General features: G+C 42.3%; 1 protein-coding gene across 13 annotated transcripts in view; it reads left to right on the forward strand.

Annotated features, from left to right (window-relative positions):
• The window catches only part of DOCK3 (dedicator of cytokinesis 3), a 184,564-nt gene that overhangs the window by 109,087 nt on the left and 51,098 nt on the right, over positions 1 to 24,379 (forward strand). For 8 of the 13 annotated variants that reach the window (XM_050312963.1, XM_050312961.1, XM_050312962.1 and 5 more), the window contains exons 15-25: positions 6,126 to 6,250; positions 10,085 to 10,247; positions 10,707 to 10,813; positions 11,465 to 11,636; positions 12,291 to 12,388; positions 14,284 to 14,367; positions 14,717 to 14,817; positions 16,076 to 16,157; positions 20,146 to 20,316; positions 21,546 to 21,632; positions 23,755 to 23,947. In XM_050312963.1, coding sequence (XP_050168920.1) covers positions 6,126 to 6,250; positions 10,085 to 10,247; positions 10,707 to 10,813; positions 11,465 to 11,636; positions 12,291 to 12,388; positions 14,284 to 14,367; positions 14,717 to 14,817; positions 16,076 to 16,157; positions 20,146 to 20,316; positions 21,546 to 21,632; positions 23,755 to 23,947 — 1,383 coding nt within the window. The remainder of the gene's footprint in view (positions 1 to 6,125; positions 6,251 to 10,084; positions 10,248 to 10,706; positions 10,814 to 11,464; positions 11,637 to 12,290; positions 12,389 to 14,283; positions 14,368 to 14,716; positions 14,818 to 16,075; positions 16,158 to 20,145; positions 20,317 to 21,545; positions 21,633 to 23,754; positions 23,948 to 24,379) is intronic. The other 5 variants (XM_050312967.1, XM_050312974.1, XM_050312965.1 and 2 more) reach the window with 1 other exon arrangement.

A 24,379-nucleotide genomic window follows, 5' to 3' on the forward strand; every position in this document is an offset into this window, starting at 1 on the left:
GGTGGGGTTTGTTCATTGGTGGTTGGTTGTTTTTCCTTTTCTGAGTTGCTCCTGGGTTTAAGGCCCTGAGTCTGATGGTGACAATTTTACCTTTCCCCAGAGCTCAGAGCACTGAGGCATGTGCTGCTGTGGGATTGCAGCTGTGTTTGTGTGCACAACTTGCTGATCAGAATCTGTTGCATAGGCTTGGCGTTTGTCAGTCCCCCAAGGACATCCCTCCCCTTCCCCATGTGCTGATAAGTATTCTGTCTTTTACTTTGATCCTCTGATGAAAAGTGCATGCTTCATCTTCTACTCGTGAGTGATGGTTCTTTCTCTTTTTTCTCTCTCCTTGTCTTAATTTCCTGGCTTCTCTCCTGTTCCTTTCCCTTTATTCTCTCTCCCCTTTCTTTCTGATGCAGAGATGAAGATTGTTGGGTGTAAGTTTCTGCTTTTCTGTGTAATGTCTGCTTATTGCTTGCCTTTTTTCTTTCCATTTTCATATCTTCCATGGAATGTTGGGGATTGGTAAAGACAGCAAATCATAACATCACAGGGAGACTTTGGTAACAGAGAGGTGGAGACTTTGTCTCTCTTCACACCACAGGATTTCAGGCAAATTTAGTAGCTGTGACAGGTGAGTTGGTAGCAAAGGTGAGAAACATCTCAGCATCTGTTCTGTCAGTGAGCACAAAGTCATGGCAAAAATCTGTTAAGAAAAGGACGTGGCAAAATCCATCAACCAGTCTTAGAATGTTCATGGTAAGAAAGTCAGTAAGACCAAAAGACATAATTAGGTAAAAAAGTTTTTACAGGGAGTGTAAAAAGTCTTACTGTCATAAATAAACTTGTGGAAATGGAAAGTTGGAGGAGATAAAAAATTAAAAGTGTTAAAAAACGACTTCCTGTTACTGAAAGGCAACTGTTCCAGGGAAATAATTGAATTTTAAAAGAGCATTGTATAAATTTTTTCTATACGTAGAAGTCAAACAATGGATAGTAAATAACCCAGTAAGTAAGAGGGGAAAAAGCTAATTTAATTTACCGCACAGGCAGTAGATAAAGCCTTTATTTCCCTTTCCTGCTGTAATATTGCTCACAATTATATTAATAGTTGCTCACTGTAACTATTTCAAGAGTAGAGGCCTTGAGAAACGTTAGGGCCTGGCTGGTGAAGGGGCAGGCAAATAAGCTGCTGAACTGGATGCAATGGGATTCCCAGGCTGTGACTGTGCCAGGCAGGCAGGAATGCAGCTGTGACAGAGGTGATGTCCCTGTGACAGCCAGGGAAACCCCAGTGGGAGGACATGACTGGGAACAGTCCCTGAGGGTCAGCCAGAAGGAAGGCCAGAGGTGTTGGAGACCTTTCCCACGCAGTGCCCTTGGTCAGTTTGTCCTCCAGTCCCTTTGGTTTGTTAGTGATGTGATGACCCCGAAGCTGCTCGTGGGTGTTGTGCTGTTGACCTGGTCTGTGCTGGAATCACTGCACTTCAGGAGGAGTCGTGTGGTTTTCATTTGGAGGAAGTCACAACTCTGAGTAAGGGCGTTGTTTGCTGTTTGGGATCAGAATCTGATCCCTTCTTCCAAAGCAGCAGCTTCCAGAGCTACTGCAGGGAAGAGCTGTCCACTGAGGGATTGTCCAGTTTAAGATGATATTCCATCCAGAAAGCAGAGCAGTTACCTGTAAAGAGCTAGAACAGATGATAACACTGCACATGAGTAGAAGTCTTCTACCTCTTACAGCTTCCTTCAAAGGTTTTCCTTACCCCTCTGGCTTAAACTGCTGTAACTTTGCCCCAGTCAGTGGGGTGATGCTGATTGACTCTGATGGGGGGTGTTTATACATAGAGGACATAAATGCAAGGGTTTGTTTTTTCCCCAGAAGCCTTTGGGGAGGATACTCTGAGTGCTCTCCTTGCCCGTTCGTTCTTCTGTAAAATGAAACTATTTTCAAGAAAATGCTAAACCAGGGATGTCAGAGTCAAGCAGACAGTCTGTCACAGGGTGGGGCCCTAAATAGGACCATCTCAGCAATTTAATACATAGAGACATAAATACTGATTTTTTTTAGAGATAGATTGGGGTTTTTTAATTCTTGGCTGCTTAAATTGTAAAAGGCTAAACTTTCAGTTTAAAAATCCAAGATTCCCTGGATAAAAACAGTTATTTTACTATGTTACATGTAACTCCCTGGACATTCTGACTACTGGGAGCTGCCACTTTTCCCCATCTTACAGGGGTACATTACAAGTCCTTTACAGGTTCACAAAGTCACAAAACGTTGACAGCTTAGAAAAAAAAGTTGTTAGAATTGAGGGGTCAGAATTTTGGGTTTTTTCCTCCTGCAGGAACTTGTGTGAATTATGCAGTCTTTCTTGACATGGTATTCCCCTGTATAAAACAGGGACCATTCCTGTCCTCAGTGGCCAAAATCTTTTAGGACCCCTGAAAAAAGAAGTGTTAGATTGAATGCAGGCAGTTTCTGTACATTGTTACTGCTTTGCAGTCCAAGTAACTGGTTGGTCTTCCAGTGGAAAACCCACACACCTTGTCAGGAAAAACTCCTATTTATTCCACTAGATAATAGACAATTAGTGGCCACTGGACTACTTTGTGTTGTCTAGTCTTGAAAATGATAAATAACTATTTGGAAATCTTCCAGTACATTCCTTTTATGTTGCAAATACAAAATCAATATTTGGCTCGTGTAGCCTGTTCCACCACTCCTTTTTTCCCCCATTACCATTAAAGGAGTTTCAGGTGATACGAGAAAGGATTTCATTTCAATATGAGCCAACCTCCCAAACTATAATTTATGATTACAATTTAAACAACTGAACATTTGACATTAGGCTTTGTAGATAGGTTAAAACAGGCAAACAAAACCCCAGTAAAGGTGAAGGGAGTTGATAAAGGAAGAGCCCCGTAACACATCAGAAAATAATCTTTTTATATTATTGTGCAAAATACTCTTTTTGAGGACATTTCATAGGGAATGAATCTCAGTTACTGTGTGTGTAAAAAGTGCACGTATTTTATGCTAAAAACCAGTTTACTTTTGGTTTTTAATTGAAAACAGTTGTGGAAAGATGGGCTTTGAAACAAATACCATTCTGAAAAGTCAGTTTAGCTTTTCAGTTCACCTTTGACAGCCATCTAGCACAAAGAGACCTCAGCTTAAAGTGACATCAGCAGGCTTTACTCTATAAATACCCGTGGCCCACTGGCCTTCTAGCACTTCTTTATTTCTGTGTTGGTGATAGGAGGCCACAGCTCACCCAGTTTATGATCTGCACTTTCTGTTTGGGAAGATGAGAGGCCTCTGGGATCCAAGCTGAGGTGCCATCCTGGCTTTCCCTCACAATGTAGGAATTACTGTCATAAACACGGGGCTGTCTGTGCAGTGGTTTGTGCAGAGGGCGTGAATGGTCTGGGGTCTTAAACGAGTTCCTTATTTATCTCTCTCTTCCTACAAATGGAATGAAGATGGGGGAAGCTCTGTGTGCCAAGAGTTCTCACTCAGTGCGTTGTCAGTGTGGCTTAGAGCTGACAAGCACCACGTCTGGGTCCTGCTGATCACACCTTTGGTGTTCACGCTGTCCGTGTGTGCACAGGGTGGGACATGGTGCTGAGTGTTCTCTCTGGCCCTGCCCTTTGCATCCTCACAATAAGCATTTTAATCAAATGCTTGGTGTTCAAGCATTTGCAGTAGTTTCTGTGCAGCCCATTAGTGTATCAGGGCTCAAATCCCTCAAAGGCACAAGAAACTGGAAGGAAAAAAGAAGTCTTGTGAGGACTCAACAAGCGATGTGGTTAAGTGGTGTGTCGGGGAAAGGAGATGGCTCTTTGCAGGAAGGTTATTTTCACTGGAATGAGTACAAGTCTGGGAGTTTGTAGTTTTAACTCCAGATTTTCAAGAAACCAAGGGGCTCCATACCTGATGGTTAAATGCTTTTTGTCTTTGCTAGGCTCATTTACTTCCTTAATTTTACTGTATGCAGTGACCTTTTCTATTTTTTTAAGATTCAGTGGAGTATTTTTGCAAGAGAAAGTGCACCATTATACTTCACTAATATACTTTTTCCCATCTTTTTTATGCAAATCCACTGGTTTTTATATCCCTCTACCCCCCACCCCAAAGGCATTTTTTTTAATTAGTGCAGTAATATCCCTCCTGTTGAACTTAATAGAAGATAAGATGCTATATATAACCAAATGCTGCCTTTAATTTAGGCTGGAAAATGATTTGCAGTCTGATATTGGACTTTGTGTAGCCAGACTGTCTTCCAGAAAAGAGGTCATAAATAGGGAGCTCCAAAATGCTAATTTTAGTGGGTACAATTAATTTCTGTGAAGATTTATAGCTTACAAATTGAAACTTTTTTTTCTCTGATTGTGCAAACCGCCAAGAAGAAGGGATGGAGTCAGTTAAGCAGAAGGATTTTCAGAACAAAAGTCCCAGCTTAAACTATCTCTTGTGATGAGTTTTGTATTTCCTTGATATCCCTGTAGTCAGCATCGAGGTAGCTCAGCTTGATCTTGACCAGCAAGATAATTTTCTGCTGTCGTGGGCCGGGGATTGTTGCATTCGATGACGGTTCTTTGATAAGAAGAAACAGATCGAATATTTGAGGCCTTTCAGCAGCCTCTCACTGTCGTCTTCTCCCTGTTAATGAAGCCTGGCATTCCAGCCCTCTGACTGTGAGGTGTTGCAGCTCTGTGGGAACCCACAGCGACAGGGAGGTTGATGGAAACGGGAGGACGTTTTGCATTCAGATCCCCTTCCCAGAGAGCTCCTCGCAGGAAGCTCCGACTGGTGGCTGCAGAGCTGCGTTTTCTGTGCCTAAAGACTGGTACTTATCTCCAGAAATAAAATTGGAAGGAAAGACAGGGCTGAAAACTTCTATTGTTTGTCCCTACAGTAGATTAAGGAACAAATTCTGTGGGGTTATAGACTTCAAGAAGAATCTGAAGCGCTGCTTTGATGGACACAAAAGGATATCCCTCAGTGCCTGAAAGCAAATGCTGCCTGTTCATTGTGCTTCTGACTCATACACAGATTCAACTGCATCAGCTTCTCCAAGTGGAAGAAGTCAGACATTGAAGGAGTCTCTGCTAAGATAACCATTCCATTAGTTTGCTATTTAGCCTCTTGAGACTGTTTCACAAAATACTTACCTTGCAAGGGTGTAAATATTTTTTATTATTATTATTCTTATTTTTATATATTACCCTTTAGTATCTCTACCTTTCTGGCAAGCAGACAAAAAGAAGTGGTAAATATGAACCATCATGAAGTAGTGACAGTAACTAAATCTTACAGAAAAATTTTGGTGCAGGGGCTAGAATTGACCACAGCAGTTTTGGAAGCAAGTTCCCAAATCAGATTCTAAAAAAAGGATATATAAAAAAAAGAAGTGAGCTAGAGTCTGTGAAATTTAGGATAACAAGATGCTGAGAGAGACACGAGCACTTCTATTTCTGAATATAGTAATTTGCTCTGAAAGCTCCTGAGAGTGACGTAGTGAGAAGTTGGCAAGTGTCCATCCTGCCCTCTTTCATACAGCCATGCATATGGATACCAGAGGCTAGCCAGAAATCTAGCAAAAAATGTATTTGCAATTCCTCCTTAATCCATCTGAACTGAATCACAAGCAGGTTTCCAAAAAGGCTGTTTTTATTTTGCTGCTATGATAAAAGGAAATTATGAAAATATAGAAATTCCTTGAAGAGCTAACTGGGGACAACGTTCTGCTGATCGTCACAAAAATACTTATTTTTCAAAAAATTATTGGAAATAGGAAGTTTGATGCTAATGATGTTTTGTCAGGCTTAGCTTGATCAATCCAGCCCAGCTAACCAGGCAAAGTTGTAGGAGTGAAAGGTTTTTCTCCCGTCCTCACTTACATAACAAAAGCCAGCGTCGATTCCGAGTTCACGTTTAATAAAGGCATTACTACTAACAACGGTCTGATTTGTGCACTGAGATTGAAATGTCCATCCTTATTAACAATTAACTTGCTGCTTGGAATGATTTGGGCATCAGCCATAGTCTTGCAGCACACAGAAACGGTGTGCAGAATCCACAGCGCCCCCGGGGAGTGCTCCCGGGGAGTTCAAGGCTGTGGCTCCGCTCTCTCCCGTAGGTGACATCCGGAACGACCTGTACCTGACCTTGGAAAAGGGAGACTTCGAGAGGGGGGGGAAGAGTGTGCAGAAGAACATCGAGGTGACCATGTACGTGCTCTATGCCGATGGGGAGATCCTGAAGGTGAGTCTTCATTTCCTCTGGGAGCTGCAGGTGCAGCTGCTGCCTCCAGGGATGTGCAGGGAGGAGCTGCAGTAACACCAAGGGGAGTTTCTGAGCTGTGTGCTGTGATGAAGGAAGTGGTCAGTTATAAATCTGAAAGTATTTGGAGCACTTCCCCTCTATGAGGATAGAAGACTTGGAGAAATTATTCATAAACTGAAAAGCTTGTGTAATGCCAAAATGTGGTGCCAGTGGCTAAAGTAAAAAGAAAATTTAGGGTAGCTGTAGTCAGAAGTGAAGAGTGTATGGCTTATCTAAAATTAAATGATGCGTGTCATACAACAAGATGAAATGGGATTCCAGAAGAGACTTTTAAGTCTGAATTGTTGGAGTTGTTAGAGAACTACTGAATGTAGTTCTGGAAAATAACTTGGAATAAAATTTCACCCTGGGCTGGCTCCATTCCAGCTAGGGATTGGGGATGGTTTATGTTTTATGGTGTTTCTTTTAGTTTTATTGAAGAGAAGAAGGTGGGGTGGGAGGGCATGAGGATAGAGAAGTAAACAGTATTTCAGCATGAGCAGGTGTCATAAATAACTTCCCCTTACCTTTTCTTTTACCTCCACTGCTTTGAAGCCATTGCCATGAAGAGTCTAAACACCTAAAGTGCTTGTGTACCAAACACATCTTTTTAATTGAAGGGAGAACTTTCATTACTACAGGAACTTGTGATTTCATTGAAGTGGATCTCTAGTACAGACCTGGGTTGTGCTCAGAGCCGTTGCAGGAAGATCACACTCCTTTTTTGGTGTTTTTTACCTTTCAAACTGAGTGACAAATTCTTAATCCTTGCTTGATTTCACAGCAGTCTGCTAAGGACCAAGAGAGGCCTTCACCCTCAAACTGCAATATCAGCATCTTCAAATGCTAATGCACAGAATGGTCACTAATTATGCTGTGACTGTGGCTGATGATTACAGATAAAAGCCAGATAATTTCTAGACATTACCAGTCTTAACTTCTGTGATTTTGGTTGGAATGGTCATTCACAGAGATGAAGTAATCCTTTCTTACCCCATCAGGTGTTTACATGGGCAGTGTAACAGAATGGTACAAAGACCCTGAAGGGTAGCAAGTCCAACTGGAAGAAATTCAGGCGAACAGGTTGCCCAGAGTAGCTGTGGATGCCCCATCCCTGGAAGTGTTCAAGGCCAGGTTGATGGAGCCCTGAGCAGCAGAAAGATCTTTTATGGGTGTTCAGAATTTAAGCCACATGTGTAAAAGACAATCCTTATCCCAGTTTTGATGTTACTTCCCCTCTGTATAGTTGCAGTCAAAGCAACAAAGATCTTTGGTTTCTGCCAGCAGATGTCTGGTGTGTGATGATGCCTGTGAATATGGGCAGAACATGGAGTTTCAGTCACTGAGGCACTGCTGTTCCTGCTTGGAATATCCCCTTGCATTCCTGAGCTGTGGCCTTTCTGGAGCAGGGACTGCTGAGGGAGACAGTGTGTGCAGACTTACACAGTAAAGGGGGCAAAATGCCACAAAGTTTTCATCTAATGTTGTTAGAGTCAAATCTCTATAAACTTTTCCCAGCCAGCAGCACGATCCAAGGCTGAATTATGCCTTTGTGAAGACTTTAGCAGAACCATGTGCAGCAGTAATGAGAATATTCTCAGCTCCTCGCTGCTGTTGAGTATCTCTTGATCCAGGAATAGTCCTATTGAAAGCAGTGAAATTACTTCCAGAATGTAGTGCTGTTCAAAATGAAAATGAGTATTTCCCTCTCAAAATGGTCTTACTCCCTTGTTAGTATCTTTCAGTATAGTCTGAATAATAATAATAAAAATACCTTGACACATTTCTCACTTATTATTCTTTCTGTTCCACTGGCAGGAATATCTTATGAATTGCAAGGCACACCTTTAACAATGGAAATATTAGCTGATAGTTTTTCTCGTTTAGCTTGCCTTACTTGCCTCTGCCTTCTAATTCACCTGCATATTTGGGTCTCATGGTCACTGGCTGTATGGAGACTGGTTTCATGTTTGTATTTTGCAGATCACAGTTCAGGATTAAACAGTCTGCCCTCCTCAGACTATATAAATTGTAGTATAACTGCATAGAAACGAAGTTAGCAACAAGAAAGAAAGACTATTCATTTATTTAGGGTTTATAGGATGAAACAGCATTCAGAGACTGACCTTTGTCGGCCAGAGCAGGGAATTTTTTGAGGGGACAAAAAAAGCTCACATTAAAATTTGAATTTTTACTGTACCTTGTAGAGGAAATAGAAACATTTTTTTGCTGTCTCCTAAGAACCTAATGCAGAGTTGAAACCCAACAAGTTACCCTTGCTGCAAACTAGAACTGGGATCTTGCAGTTGTGCTTTACCGCTAATCTACTGTCACTCCAACCTGAGAGTATCTGCAGCACTTAATTCTTGTTGCTGTATTGCAAACAGCACCTTTATGGCAGGATTGTGACATCAGGTGATTGCCAAGGCTTACCTGAGAGGACTGAGTTGTGAGTCTGTGCTGCAGCCACTCTGTTTGGATCAGAGCCTTTGCAGAGAACCTCTGTGCAGGGAGGCCCTTCTTACATTAAATCCTGAAATTCCAGGGAACATTTCTTTCTTGTTGGGTTCCTTTGCAAATTCTTCTCTTTCTCAGAGCCAGAAGAACATTGCCAGAGGTTGAACTAACTGGGTCTGGTTAATGGGATATGCTTGACTGGGTAGTCAGATGACTACATATTAAAAAAAAAAAAATCAAAATTGTTGGTGTTTCTTGGGATAGAATTTAGAGATGCCTTGGGGAAATGACCAGCAGTTCTTCTTGTCATCATCCCATTCCATGGGGGTGTTTTTAAATCAGAATTTATGCTGCATGTGTCATTCTGGGTCTGCTTAGCTTCTGTCCCTTCCTGTATTCATCATCCTTGGAGATGCTAAAGGTGAAGAATCTCCAAGCTGGCTTTTTCTGCATGGTTTTATGAGTTGTCATATCTTTTGGATCTCTTTGCAAGTGCTGGGTCTAGAGCTTAGATTAGTGCTTATATATCAAATAATGTGCTTCCTACTCCTTGTCTTCATCACAAAGGATCTTTTACTGTTCTTACTTCAGGACTTCAACATTTCTCCCATCTTCACTTGTGTTCTGACTAAGGATTTCTTTATTTCCCAGACAATATCAATTCATGTTTTTCTTCATCTGTATTTTGATAATACATAGATTGAGCAGGAACTCTGAACTTCTTATACCTAAAAGCAGAAATTTGAATCCCTTTGTATTTTTAGGTGATGGCCATTACACAGAAATTCTTTGCTTACCGTAAGGAAGTAACTTGATCAGAATTTTCTGGGATACTTTTTGAGACTGGGTGGCTGTAGTTCTGAAAGATGAACATTTGTAAGAGCTTGAAAAGTTCAAGTGTCACTTCTGAACTGAGATACTGAAGCAGAAATCTGGAATGTCTGGAATACAAGAAGTCTAGTTTTACAAGTGATGTTCCTATTAGTTCCTGTTGTTTTGACTCATCTTGACATATTTGGACTTAGGTGTTTATTGTGTCTAGTCTCTGCTTCATGGAAAGCTTAGCTTAAATAATAACTTAAGATACTGGAATTCATCCAGTATTATAGGTCTCCTAGCTCACCCTTTGACCCCAAACAGAGTTTAAAGATCTCTTCCAAAATTTCACATTTTGTTGTGTCTGAGTTTCTGCTTCTGACTCTTCTTTTATGTCTACAGAACAATAAGAATTATATAAAGATTATCAGCGTGGAATAAAATGACTCATTGGTAGTGATGTGATGTCTTCTAATGCAAAATTGTTTTCTTTTGTTCCAGGACTGCATCAGCCTGGGCTCAGGAGAGCCGAGCAGGAGTGCCTACCACTCCTTTGTGCTCTACCACAACAACAGCCCCCGCTGGGGGGAGATCATCAAGCTGCCCATCCCCATCGACAGGTTCCGGGGGTCCCACCTGCGCTTCGAGTTCAGGCACTGCTCCAGTGAGTCCTGACCTTACCAGGGGAATGAGGCTGTTGCTGGGTGGAAAGCAGGACAGGGGTGCCAACCTGTCAGCAAAGAGCTGGTTAGCAGGGCCCCTTCACTAAAGTGAAGAGGCTCTTAATCAGCTCTTTGCTGACTTTATTAAACAGCATTAAAAACATCATGAACAGTCAGTGCAGGGCAAAGCACTTTGTAGATGTTCTCCCCTGCTGTGTTTTCCTAGAGAACGTTTTCTTTACAGGATGACTGGTTTATATTTTGTTCTGTTGTTTGGATTTGAAACCTGTCAGTCCTTTGCATAGAATTAGAAAGAAGAAATTAGAATTACAGAGTTGTTTGTTCTGTAAGCTGTGTGCTTTTTGTTAGGCATGTGGAGAAGTTAGTGAGTAACCTTGTGGTGTGTTTGGACAGACAGGATACCTACTAAAACAGTTCCTTGTTTCTGTCTCTTGCTACAGCAAAAGACAAGGGAGAAAAGAAGCTCTTTGGTTTTGCGTTCACCCCACTGATGAGAGATGATGGCACTACCTTGTCAGATGATATCCATGAGCTTTATGTTTATAAGGTACTGGTTCTTCTCTGCAGACTTTTCACCTGCTCATCTCCACTTTAAATGAGTAATGGTCATCATATCTTTTTCCCCCTTACTAGAAGTATGTATGAGATTAATAGATGCTTCAAAATTTTATAAAGTCAAAATCACATGGTGTGGATAGAGCCTTCTATTTTAAGTCCAGCTGACCTTTTCCATTCAGATGATGATGATTTATCTGCTGCTAATGCCATCCGTTTTGACCTCAAACACACTGGTGTTCATGAGCATTCAGCAGCTTATGGTGTTACTCTGTACCTTGTTGTGATGACATTATGCTGTACTTCAAATGCATCGTGTTACTGCAGCTTGTGAGGGATCTGGGTGGGTGTTTCTTTTTACCTGAGTTTATTTTTTCAGTGCAGTTTTCAGGCAGCAGCTCTAAGTTGTACAGTTGGAAGATCTCAATAAGTTCTAAAGTTCTGAAAAGTTCTTTGTAGGGCTGGGCCTGGTTTGAGTGTGCACAGGCCCCAAAGGTGGTAGGCACAGCTTTTCTTAGAAGTGTTTTTGTGTACCCAATAAAAAGATCAATAAAAGCAGTGTTAGGCATCTGCTGAGGCTGTGAGCACGTGGGATGGGATGGAATGGAGGGGGTACAGCTCAGTCCTTGTGCTGTGCCCACAGTGTGATGAGAACAGCACATTTAACAACCACGCGCTGTACCTGGGGCTGCCCTGCTGCAAGGAGGATTACAACGGCTGCCCCAACATCCCCTCCAGCCTCATCTTCCAGCGCAGCACCAAAGAGACCTTCTCAGTCTCCACACAGCTTTCTTCTACCAAACTGACCCAGAATGGTGAGTAGCTGATCCTTCAAAATTGCCCAAGGCAGCAGGAATTATGAAAGAGAGTAATAAAATGGGTATGTTTGTGCTTTGCTTATTTTACTAAAATATTCTTTGGTTATAATTTCAGTATATATGTGCTGTTTCTGAAATGAGCAGAAACTTTTTTGAGGAAATAAAGATTTTGACAGGTGGCAGAGAAATTACAGACATTATGTAAGTGCATTACAAGGTTAAAATGTTAAAGCAGAGCTAATTTTCATTAAATGATTGTAGACCAAAAAAATACAATGTTAGCACTTCTACGCAATCCAAAATTTGTTTTGTTTGGGTTTTGCAGTGTTACCAAGTAAATAAAAATTTGTCACAGCAGCATCCCTAAAGCACAAGAAGGCAGGATTGGATTGTCCACAGTGCAGTCAAGTCACATAGGGAAAAACACAGCCTTTACTCTTTTTAAAGCACTTTACCACTCCTGCATTCATTTCTCTGTTAGTACTATTCACTTAGTGTTTTGCTTCTTGTTTTCTGCTATATATGTGTGATTTCCCAAGAAGTGAGAACTGTAAGAGGTGAGGTGTAAGGTGTGATGAATCTCTGGTGGGTTTGGGGTCCCCGTTCTTCCCTGTGCACGTGGTTCCAGCTCTTTCTCCCTGTGTTCTGCAGTGGATCTGCTTGCCCTGCTGAAGTGGAAAGCTTACCCAGATCGTGTGATGGATATTCTGGGAAGATTGAGACATGTCAGTGGCGAGGAAATTGTGAAGGTACTACATGAAATAACAGTCTGGGATAGTGAACTCAGACCCACATTCAGGCTTCTGAATGTGCCCCCTTACTGTGCTTTTTGATTCCCACTGTGAATTCTTACTGTGTATGAATTGGGATTTTATTATGATGTGAAACTGAGCAGGAAATTGCATTTCAGAGATTAGTGCATAGTTAGTCCTTGGGATCAAAATAGAGCTAATCCTCAGTAAAATTCCCTCAGCCACATGAGCTGGGAGAGGTGGGTCCTCAGCAACAGTTGCTCCACTCTGCAGGCTCACACAGCTGCTGGAGCAGACACAGACACTGGTGGAGGTGTTTTGGGCAGTCTTACCTGTTCAGTAGTATTTCCTAAATGACAGTGTGAGACCTGGCCCAAGCATGGTTAGTCCTTTCTAGAGTGAAGAAACAGCTGACACTGAGAAAGCTTGGCTTGCTCAAACCGGCAGTGAAGTCGATCTGTGTTGATGGTTTGCAGATATCTTCCAAATGTCCCCAGAAAGGACCTTGAAAGTTGAGTTTTGCTCAGGGGCCACTGAACCATCCTGCCAACCCCTTTTCCTGTCCCAGCACTGTGAACTGTGCCTAGAGCACCACTTACTCTCTAGTGCATCCAACCACCACCACCACCATTTCTGTCTCCCAGGTCGTAATTTCGCTGTGTTTTGTAACCACTGTTGCTCTGCGTGACAATTCTTGTGTGACCTGAACTTCCTTAGGTCCAAGGAACTTCAAACTGCATTTGAATATCTGTAGTCTCAGCAAAATAACCCTGCATTCCAGATTCCCTCTGATAATTTTAGGGGTACTGAGAGCTCTCCCTAGAATTTACTTAAATCAGTAAGTAAAAGAGGATTTGTAACAGCAAACAACCAAGGAGAAGAAACCAAAGACAAATCCATCACTTAATTAGTAAGTGATGATTAAAGCCATTCAGTGTAACACATCTGAATGTTGCCATACCTGGAATGTTAGTCTTCCTGATAACTTGGTAGCAGTGACAGAAGAGCACCAACCCCATCTATATTGTGGTTCTTCAAGAATGTCATGCTTTGTGTACTTTGCAGTGCAGTACAAGTAGCTGGTTTTTATAGAGAAAGACAAAGAAGGATGTGGATTAAATTATTTCGTGGGGAGAAGTAATTGATTCCCTCCATAAATCAGCTGCCATTTGGCACTGGGATAACAGAATGCAATAATTCAGAAAAAAAGAAATTTTATAATTTCAGGGACTTCATACGTTGTCATAAGTTATTTCTTGTTTTCCACATCATAAATTTAAGTAGAAGAGATTAAAAAAGTCATGAGAGAATGTGCAGTTGATGATCTGGAGCATCCTCCTTCACAGTCATCCTTTTGAAGACTGTGCTTTCAGAAAGAAAATCATGGCATTGTCAGTGCTCAGCAGGCTGAGGTGTTAGAGGGGAAAGAAACAACAGGCAGTTTGTAACAGGACCCAGTTAATGCTTGTTAGAAAAGCTTTACTTGCTGTCACATAACAAAAGTTTTCAGTATTAAACATAATTTGGAGCTTTAAATTTGATGCTGAACAGTACCTGATACACTCTAATGACTCAAGAATGAAAGTGAGTTGTTCTGCTACTGTTAGACAGCACTTTTAGTCAGCTCACAGTGAGAGGAACACTCAGTCAAGTTTACAAATCAGGCATGCTCCTTATTTTTTGTTTTTCTGTCATATTTGTTTAGAAATACTCCCTGTAAAGAGAAAAAAACCTTCTTGGTAAAAACAAATTATATGGATGGAAGTGAAGTGGTTTGTCCTTGGCAAGTTTTTCACAAAGATGCCAACATGTATGAACTAATTAAAGCAGGGCAGAAAGACCTTTTGAGTACAATTTAATTTGGAATTCTTTGTTTGTTTGTGTCATTTTAGTTCCTACAAGACATTCTAGACACGTTGTTTGTAGTTTTGGATGACAACACTGAGAAGTATGGTCTGTTGGTCTTTCAGTCTTTGGTAAGCTCCTGGATTGTTATTTACCTCATGCTCAGTGAGTTTTAAGTTTCTTGTCATCATGTTGCTAGCATTTTACTTCCATAAAATATGAAATATTCAGCTGGATCCAGCCTTATGTTTCCTGTAACGATCTTGGGTGAGGAGGGCAGGACAACCTCGACAATCTGAGTGCAGCAATACCTGCTCTCACTTGGGACAAGCAAACAGTGACATCTGATAACACACATACTGTTTAAAGGAGCTCATGTGTGTATTTTCAGTGTTCCTTAGCTTGGGTAACTTGTTTATAGATACTTAGGAACAACGTGCAGGTTCCTGTAGTGTGGGTTCACTCCTTCATCTCCCACAGGTGTTCATCATAAACCTGCTGCGTGACAGCAAGTACTTCCATTTCCGGCCGGTGATGGACACCTACATCCAGAAGCACTTTGCAGGAGCTCTGGCGTACAAGTAGGTTTTGTTTATCTGCCACTGGAATGATGTCACCATCCCAATCATAACCTTCCTGTCAGCAGTGGTTTCCAAAAGTAGAATTGCTCAGCTGGGAGTTTTCCAGCACAGCTGTGGGGAAAAGCTGCCGAGTGTCACCTGAGCGAGGCCAGACTGGGGCATTTCTCTTGCCCTTCTGAACTGGCAAATCTTTCTCCTTTGTTTAACTGAAGAGACACTCACTCAGCAACAGCTCATTATCAGTCTGTACTAATGAGCTACCAGGAGCATACACATCCCTTGTCTTGAGCATGTTGGGATACCAGCCTGGAGTGAAAGCTCAGAGAAGTAACTGTAACTTCCTTTTCCAGAGTAGACAGGTTTTCACATAAAATGATGTTCTGTTTGAATGCAGTCTAATTTCAGCAGACTATAAATTTAAATTTCACTGTTACTTTGAAGATTCTGCCTTATTTTCTAGTATTCAAAGACTCTTGCATCAGATAATGAGATAGATTTTTTTAAAGCAGTAACAGTTCTCATTCAGGGTGTTGCTTTTCTTTTACACCATTTCCTTGGTATATTTGAGAGTATTTTATCTTTGGCCACAATAAACTATTAAAACCAGCTTATAATTAGTTTTGATTGTTTTAAGCCACTCACATTTGTGTGTAATTAAAATAAATATAAAAAATATTTTGTTAATGGCAGGTTCAAACTCATAGATACTATACAACACTAGAAGTCATAGTCATGTTCAGAAGATAAAAATACGTTCTGCTTTGTGTTGTCACCTCTTTCAGACAAAACAAATAGGTTTTGTTAGTAATTTCTGAAATAAAACATGGTTTTAATACACCTTTATAACAGTCCAGATGGTGGTGTGTAGTTGGGAAAATAGATGTATGTCTTTTCTTTGTGATCTTAGTTTCTAAAGACTTCTTACTTAGACAAGAGCTGGAATTTCTTATTACAAAAAAAAAGGTATATTTTGGTCTTAGAACCATGCCTTTATCAAAGCTGTCTGTTTAATAACATCTTTTTTATGTTCTCTTAGCGTTCCTTATTATCTAAGCCAATTACAGAGAAGAAATTACTTTCTGCTTTTGAAACTTAAATAAATGCAAATTACTACGTCATTTCAGTATCAAGGACAGCTATAACTGACCAGTGAAAAGAAGTGAGATGAGGCTGGTTTATAGATCTCTCCCCACAGCCCAAATGTTTGTTGCCTGTGTGATTTTAACCCGTGCTGAAGGTTCCTTCGTGTCCCCTGCAGGGAGCTGATCCGCTGTCTCAAGTGGTACATGGACCGCTCTGCGGAGCTCGTGCGCCAGGACCACATCCAGGAGGCCATGAGGGTGTGTATGAGTGCCGGTGTGGGCTGGCTGGCCCCCCTGGGGCTGCAAACTGGGCATATACACTCCATTTACGGGGTCTACACCGTGCCCTTAAGCAGCAGCATTTTTAAATTTATTAGGCACAGTTGCTGTGAATGAAAGGTTTACTTTTCATTTCTGGCTGTGGCTCCATTGTACTATGGTTGAAGCTCTGGAGTATTTTCAGCAGCAGATAAATGAGCCTTTAGGTGGATGGAAATGTTTTGAATTAGCACTGCACAGGGCACGAGCCACAGCTGCATGACAAGAGTAGGAGGGCACAGCTTTCCAGTGGTATGGGAAACACCAGGAGTGGTTTTGCTGCTGTTAGAGAGAAACCAGAGAATAAATAAAGCATTCATTTTACCTTGTGTAGTTGTAAGCCAGGAGGATGGTGTGTCAGGTACATAAATACAAGATTCCAAAATTTGAAGGAAGGTGTTTGATGGAATGTTTTTACTGTGCTGCTGTCCCAACACTTGGGTCTGGGCACTCGTAGAGGTGGCAGCAGTGGCAGCATTGGCACTTGGTTTTTCTCACTTGTCAGTACAAATAGGTGAAGCATCTCCCAGGTGAAGCACAACGTCAGTACCATTAACTCCTGTTAGGATCCTGCTCAGATAATACAGGGGTGTTACACCAGTGTTTACCTTGTCCTGTGTAGATATTTACATCTTCTTTGTCTTATTTTTGAACCACAGATTCATAGGGAATGGTAAAAATAGGGCAAAGACATCTTTTCAAGAAATTATTCTTTTTTTCCCCCATTCTTACCTTCCCTTCCCCCTTTTTTTTTTAATTGCAAAGAAATCTATTAAAATTACGAGATGAGAGGAAGATCTCTAGCTGGAATGACTTTGAGGATGTTTTCTTCCCTCTCAAACCACTCATTAGTGCTCTGTGCAGTGCAGCAAATGGAGATGTAGGATATTGTCCCTATGTGATCTGCATTTTTTGAATCTCATGGCAGTCCCCTTGGGAATAGTAACAGTGTGACTGTTGGAATGCCTCTCAGAAGCTGGGATCAGTCAACTTACTGTTAGTGAAAAAGGCATGTCCTGTCTGGGGATCCAGGGCAGCTCTTTGCTTACTGGGAATCTCAGGGACTTGTAGCTGTTCCCTCCATGACTGAGGTCACTTTGAAGACCTGACAGCCCAAGGCTTTCCAAGCACAGGAATTACAATTACCACCAGAGTCTGTGCAGACCTAACAGCACATCCTCCACCACCCACACTGCTGCCACATCTCATTCAGACAGTTGCCTTTGCAGGTGTATCTTGGAGGCCCAAATTAAGATCTTTCTCTCCTTTCTGTTACAGCCAAGTGATTGATTTCATTTCCTTCTTTGTTTCCAGATTTTATTTCAGGCATTTAGAGCAAGTTTGTACCAAACCCATTATCATTGCTAACATGTCATTACTAGTGGTGGATTCTACTGTTGGGAATTTCTGTGGTCTTTGATGTGTTCACTGCATTCCTTGCATTAGTAGTTCTTATACCAAGAAAACAGGATAGCTCTCGATCCCTTTTTCCCTGAATTAGCTGTTAAGTGCAGTACCCTAAAGCTGGTGTTGAAATATCTCTGCACTCTTTTTTGGCTCTTGACCGGTCTTGCACATTCATGGTGGATGTGCAGATGTCCCATAGGATTCTGTTTTCCAACCCTGGCATTAGCAAGTGGTGCTCTGGAGTATTTCTTAAATTTCTCACCACCCTCAAGACTGCTCTTAATTCTCAAAAAACTCCTGTGAAACTGTAGCTCCTCTCCTGAGGAGCTGTGATGAGAAGGACATGTCTAGCTGTGCTAGAACACGCTCGATCGTGCCCCTTTGTTATGTCCTGTACCCAGCTCCACGGGAGCTGCACTCGGGTACAGCTGCCTGTGCTCCTGGAGCCTTCTGTAGTGAAGTGCCTGTGAATGGCTGCACAGCCAGTTTTGTTGTCCCTGCTCATCAGGGCAAAACTTAGGAAGCTTCTCGAGCCCTTCCAGCTTCAGTTATCTTCCAGCAGTGGAACCACAGGTGGGTTTTGCCCAGACTGAGGAACCTGCTCGCAGTGTGTGTGCTCAGCAATTGCGGGAACATGCACACAGACTGCGCTTGTGAGGGACCTCCTTTAACTTGATACTGATTTTTATATCATGCCAAAGGTAACAGAAGGCTGGAATTTTATTTCAGGGCACTTTTTTGTGTCTTTAGGCACATACACACATCATAGCTGTGATTCTGTGGGTAGTAAGAGTCAAAGTTAGTCCCAAGTGCTGACTGTGCTAACGAGACTTGGTTTGTGTTTTTGGAATCCCAGCCATGTGCCTGCAAACACACAGAACTTTGCACTTCACTGCCTGTGTGGGCTCACTGTTCAGGTTCTAAGGATGTCAGAGCCTTGCCATTTCCCCTTCCACAGGGAATTATGGAAGTTCATACAGAAATCCTCTGACTCCTTGCAAAACATAATCTTCACACTGAAGTTATGAGCTTTCAGGTTAGAATTACGGTTGTCTGTCCCAAACCCATCAAACAGCTCATAGGAGCACTGGCTGTGCTGGATTTGGTGTTAGCACAGAGGTGTTAACCTTGAAGAGCTGACTGTGAACCGACTGGCCTTCATCTGGAAACCAGCCAGAAATGCACCTGCTCTTTCCTGATGAAGTTCTTTAATGTAAGGAGGTTTCACTGGGAGATGGTTTAATACAGAAGTTGAAATAATGTGCTGCTGAATTACCAAAGTTCCATGATTTCCAAAAAAGGGGGAAAAAAAGGCTGTCAGAGTCAGTGGCATTTTTGAAATCTGTGATTGCTGAATCTCCAGCCTGTTTATTTCCTGTGCTGAATTTTGAGGCTGTAATCAGACCATGCATCATGCCCTGCCTTAATCCTGCTTCCGTGGTGAATCATGTTAAGCACCAAGGGAAGGAGTGAAGACCAGTGTCATTGATATTTACTGCATGTTGGTGTTGACAGTTGTGTGCACCAAGTGATCAAAAGGCTGTGTGGAATGTCACCCTGCGGGGTTGGTGTCTGGGAGAACTGTTGATAGGTTGGTAACTTGTCACAGCTGCACAGAACAGTGTGTTCTTTGTTGACATTGGTAAATGCAGTTCTGTATAATGCCATTTACAAAATGTTAGAGATGTTTAGGTTGCAAATTCAGACGTACCCTGAACATGTCACAGAGCAAATTCTACCACAAAAAGACCCAATTTGCTAGTCCTGCACATCATGTACTGGGTTAAATTCCATCTTGGGTGTGGGTTATTCTCCCTCTGCTGGGTGCTCTCCAGGCTTCACGTGGATAAGAAAGAAAGACACCTTAACTTACCAGTTTGAACTAAAGAGATGCTCCCTGCAGTGCTGCTGCTTGTCCTATGCTGCCAGAGGGCTTCACATCCTGCCCTTGCCTCCTGTTTCTGCATCTGCATTTGCTTCTGTTGCACATGTGGCTGCCAGAAATAAAGGTGAACGTTGCTGGTGTGTTCAAATTGAAAAGCAGATTTACTGATTTCCAGGTAACCCTTCTTGTGTTCCAGTGACACTCCACTGATTGTAATCTAGAGTAGCTAACTCAGATAATTAATGGTACAATTGGAAAGTAAACAGGAGAACAGCTTCTTCTGTCACTTCAGTCACTGTGCCAAGTAATGAGAAAACTAGAAGTTCCTTACCTTCACCAGGATTTTCCTAAAATTATGTAACTCATATTTGTCTGTTTGACTTCAGTGCATGATTTTGTTGTTAGTGGGACATGCTGGTAACAAAGATTATTGGTTGGGAATGGGTACTTGCCTCTGAGCAGCTCTTCCTTAACTGAATGATATAGCTTATAAAACCTGTTTTTCTTTCTCCTTTCTAAAGCTGAAGAATTTAGTAATTATGCACCTAGAATCTTTCCTGGTTCTCTTTAAAGCTCCTTTATTTTTCTTTCTCTCTTTTTCTCTGTCTTAATCTCCTTCCACTCCTGCTCCTTAAGGCCTTGGAATATCTTTTCAAGTTCATTGTCCAATCTCGGATCCTTTACTCCAGAGCTACTTGTGGAATGGAGGAGGAGCAGTTCCGCTCCAGCATCCAGGAGCTTTTCCAGTCCATCAGATTTGTGCTCAGCTTGGACAGCAGGAGCTCTGAGACTCTCATCTTCACACAGGTTTGCTATTTTTTACACTTCCACTGGCAAACCAAGAGGCAGCTGTTTTCTGCATGGGTAGCAGGTGTGGGCACGTGGGGATTAAATGCAGATTAGTAGAGTTTTCCCCTCCAACAAGATGATGATTCTGGAAAACAACACAGCCGGTTGAAGGTGTTGGGCAGTATCTTTGCACAGGTGAGCTGGACTGGGGGCTCTCAAGAACACGAGAACACAGTTTTTGCTCTTCACAAAAGTAAACTGCATTTTTAAGTCTCATTCAGGTGTCTTATTATTGGCCTCAAAAATTTTTAAATCCTTAATTATAGTAGTTCAAATCAATACTTAACAGTCATAGCAGCATCACAGTAGAGAAGTTCAATTGATGTACTCACAGTCAGGTAAACTTAATTCCAGCATACACTAAAACTGTGGTCAGAGTCATGTGCAGCCTGACCACATTAAATGTGACACTCACATTTAATACATAGTTCTGAATATGGCCTAGGGGACTTCAGGAAGACTTCACATGGGCTTAAGCTGCTCCTCAGAGTGAGTGAGGATGCTGCTAAGTTTTGATTCCTGTTTCAGAGATCACTGCAGTATATTATGTACTTCTGCATTTGAAAGTTCTGAACAGCAATGTCAAATGTGCCGTGGGTGCCTCTGCTCAGGCAACATCAGAAGGGACCACCTAGAACTGCCCGGTAACATGGAGGGGATTCGTCCTCACTAATGCAGAGTTCCAGATGTTCTGAACACCTGCAGTGGTTTGCCAAAGCAGCAGCTGCTGTGAATGTCACAGCCAGGCAGTGACTCTGCTGGTTGGGGAAGCTGCCAGTGGTGTGATCTCTTTCTTAAGGAGCTGCTCTGGAAGGTTTCGAGAACAGCTGCTCTGATCTTTTATTTAATCACCCATTAGTGGGTATGGTAAATGGGCCAGGAACATGAGGCATCAGCGCACAGAATTTTGCAGACAAAGCGGTGGTGAATGGAAACAGCATCTTAGGATTGTTTTCCAGTTGAGTTGGTCACAAATACAGAGGGAGACTCACTTTGAGGATGGGGGTATTATCCCTTTTTCTCTTTGTTTCTCTTTATTTATTTTTCCCTCCTTTCTCTCACTATGGTACTTCTTACTTTGGACTTTTGTAATTTGTAAAGCCTGTCCTTATTTAATCTTTGAAAAGTTTGCTTTTTGTTTCCCCCTTGCCACTGTGTTGCCCCTCGATCCCACTTGCCCCCCATAGGCCTCCCAGCCTGGAGGGCAGGCGAGCGCAGCCGGGACTTGTGCCCCACAGAAATGTGGGGGCACGTCAAGGCCGTCATTTAATTCTGTAAGTAACGACCCCCACAACTGCACAAGTGTTTCGTCGTGGATGTTCCCAGTTAATCTCTCTTCCCTACCCCAAACCCTCTTTTTCCTGCATATAAACTGGAATTTTATGTTCAAGTGGCTGGTATTTCGAAACTGGGAGATGTGGAGTATTTCAGTATTAATGGAACAGTTTATGGCATCCACACACTGAAAAGACAGGAGTGAGGGTGTTCATGAGATTATGTAAGTCAAATTGTTCAGAAGAGCCAAGGATTTGTTTATATTTGATTATTAGTTCTAGAAATCTGGACAGCTGTTAAATACCTACAGAAATGCTCGAGGCCCCGGCAGACATAATTTCCCTCACACTTGTCCTCATCTCCAGGATATTTGAGAGATCTCAGTATAGTTCTTTCCAGCAATGAGAGTAAAACTGATTTCCTTCCTTCCAGGCAATTAGTTTTGACATGAGTAATGCTCCAGCCTATTTTAGGGTGTTGCACAAAAACGGGCCCTTCAAGGAACTGATGAAATGATGAAGCCTCAAGAGAGCTCCAAAGCTTCCTGAAGAGATCCCATAGATACCCTTGGATTGCTCCTGGATATACAGAAATCCTTCTGCTTTACAAATCATAGAAAGTTTAGGAAAACTTCTGTAAGGATATCTGGGGCCAGTGTTGTAATTTCACTTGATATTATCCCAAAGATAAAGACAGTGACCGGATTTGTGGCTGTTCCAGCCTTCCAAGAGTTCCAGGAGCTGTTGAGATGACTCAGACTTGTTGATTTTCTTAGTACATTTTATGTATGTAGCAATAAATAGGTGACAACACCCAGGAGGCTTTGTGGGAGTTTGTGTAATCTGAGTGGATTGTAACAAAATGAGATGTTGAGAGAGAAAGGTGAACTTGCATTCAGAATAATTTAATGAGCTCTATGGTGTTAGTTGTAAAAATAACCTAGATTTTGCTCAAACACTGTTAAATAGATTTTGTTGTTGTTTGAAGGAAAAGATGCTTGGAGCACAGAGTTGGTAAAGGAGGAGACTGGGTATTATATGGATTAGGGGAGGCTTGTCACTGTGAGGGAGGTACAGAAATGTTTATACAATGGCAAAACAAAAAATCTGTGAGGAAAAGGAAATACTGAGAATACTGAAGTGTTGAGACTCTGGAAGGGCAAAGCTGAACAGAGATCTGCACAAATTCTGGTACATCTGAACTTCTGCAGGAACTCAGCGTGATCTGTGTGGAGAACTTTGGGCAGGAGAGGTGGAAATGGCACAAAGGGAAGAGTGGAAGTGGGGCCAGTTCAACAAAGCAACAGTGTAGGAATTTAAGTAGTTGTAATGAGGAAGCAGATACAGACCTTGGCTAGGATGTGGAGGAAGAAAGAGAAGAATTATAAAACATTAGAGGTGTGTTGGCAGTTTTCTGGTAGGACATCGTGTCTCTGGAACTTGAGCACTGGGTGGTGTGTGGAATTTTCCACTCTTGTGAAGAAATTAATTGAAAAATGGGAAATAGGTTTTTGTTGCTGTTGTGCTGGTACTGTTTGCACTTGAGGAAGCACTTCCAAGGATAACTCCAGCTTACTGGAAATATCTGTTACTGCAGGAATCACATGTGCACTTGCATGATGTGATGCCTCCTTCACGTGAAATCACACCCCACCCCCTGTTGCAGACATCCCCAGTGTCACATGGCAGTGCTGCTGTGGTTAAGGGTCTGCCAGCATGTTCTTCAGGATATTTTCTGAAGACTTTTAACTGTCTTGGGTAGTTGCTTAGTACAAAAAAATTTGTATGTAACTCTAATCAGAAGCAAGTGTTGTATTTATTGAAAAAAGTAAATCAACAGAATGGACTATTTTCTGTCCTCTGGTACCTCACTTTTGTCCTGTGTTTTAAGCTCTGTCCTAAAGTGCAGCCTTTTGGAGCTGTGTCTGTGCTCCACTTACTGTGAGAGTATTGCAGCAGCACTCGGTGTTTATACAGTCCCTGTGATTTGTTCAGTGAACTTAGGGAATCACAAACCACGGGCACCAGGCACAGCAGCCCTTCCTGCAGACCCTTAATTCTGTTAGTGCTGCTCCCACCTCACCGCCCCGGCCGCACTCACAGAGTTCCCTCCTTCCCCCAGGCCGCTCTGCTCAACTCCTTCCCCGCCATCTTCGACGAGTTGCTGCAGATGTTCACGGTGCAGGAGGTGGCCGAGTTCGTGCGGGGCACGCTGGGCAGCATGCCCAGCACGGTGCACATCGGGCAGTCCATGGACGTGGTGAAGCTCCAGTCCATCGCCCGCACCGTCGACAGCCGCCTCTTCTCCTTCTCAGGTGAGGCACCGGCTCCCGGGGCCAGTCCTGCTGCTGACCCAGAGCACAAACACGGTCTGTCATTTTGCCAAATGTCACTTGATGCTTTGCATTGCTCTGCCACTGTTGCCAGGGACAGGAGGAATATCTCCTTTTCTTCTTATGCCTAAAAAACAGGGATAGTCGTGTGAGAAACCCACCACATTCCTTTAAAGTATCATTAATCTTTATAGTGTAACTTCGGTATTTCTTCAGCTCAACCTTCTAGTAATTCTTTTAAGAACTGAATGAAAAACGGTTGAAGACTGTGGGTTTATGTCACACATAAAAGTGTGACTGAAAGAAATAATGAAGATAATAGTGGGAGATAAAAAGCACCATTGGGTTTATCTTCCCTCAAGTTAGTGCACTCAAATTATTCTTCTCAGTGCATGGTGAGAATGGTAACAGCAC

Source organism: Myiozetetes cayanensis, unplaced genomic scaffold (assembly GCF_022539395.1).
Source record: "Myiozetetes cayanensis isolate MyiCay16 unplaced genomic scaffold, myiCay2020 scf18, whole genome shotgun sequence".
NCBI lineage: Eukaryota > Metazoa > Chordata > Aves > Passeriformes > Tyrannidae > Myiozetetes > Myiozetetes cayanensis.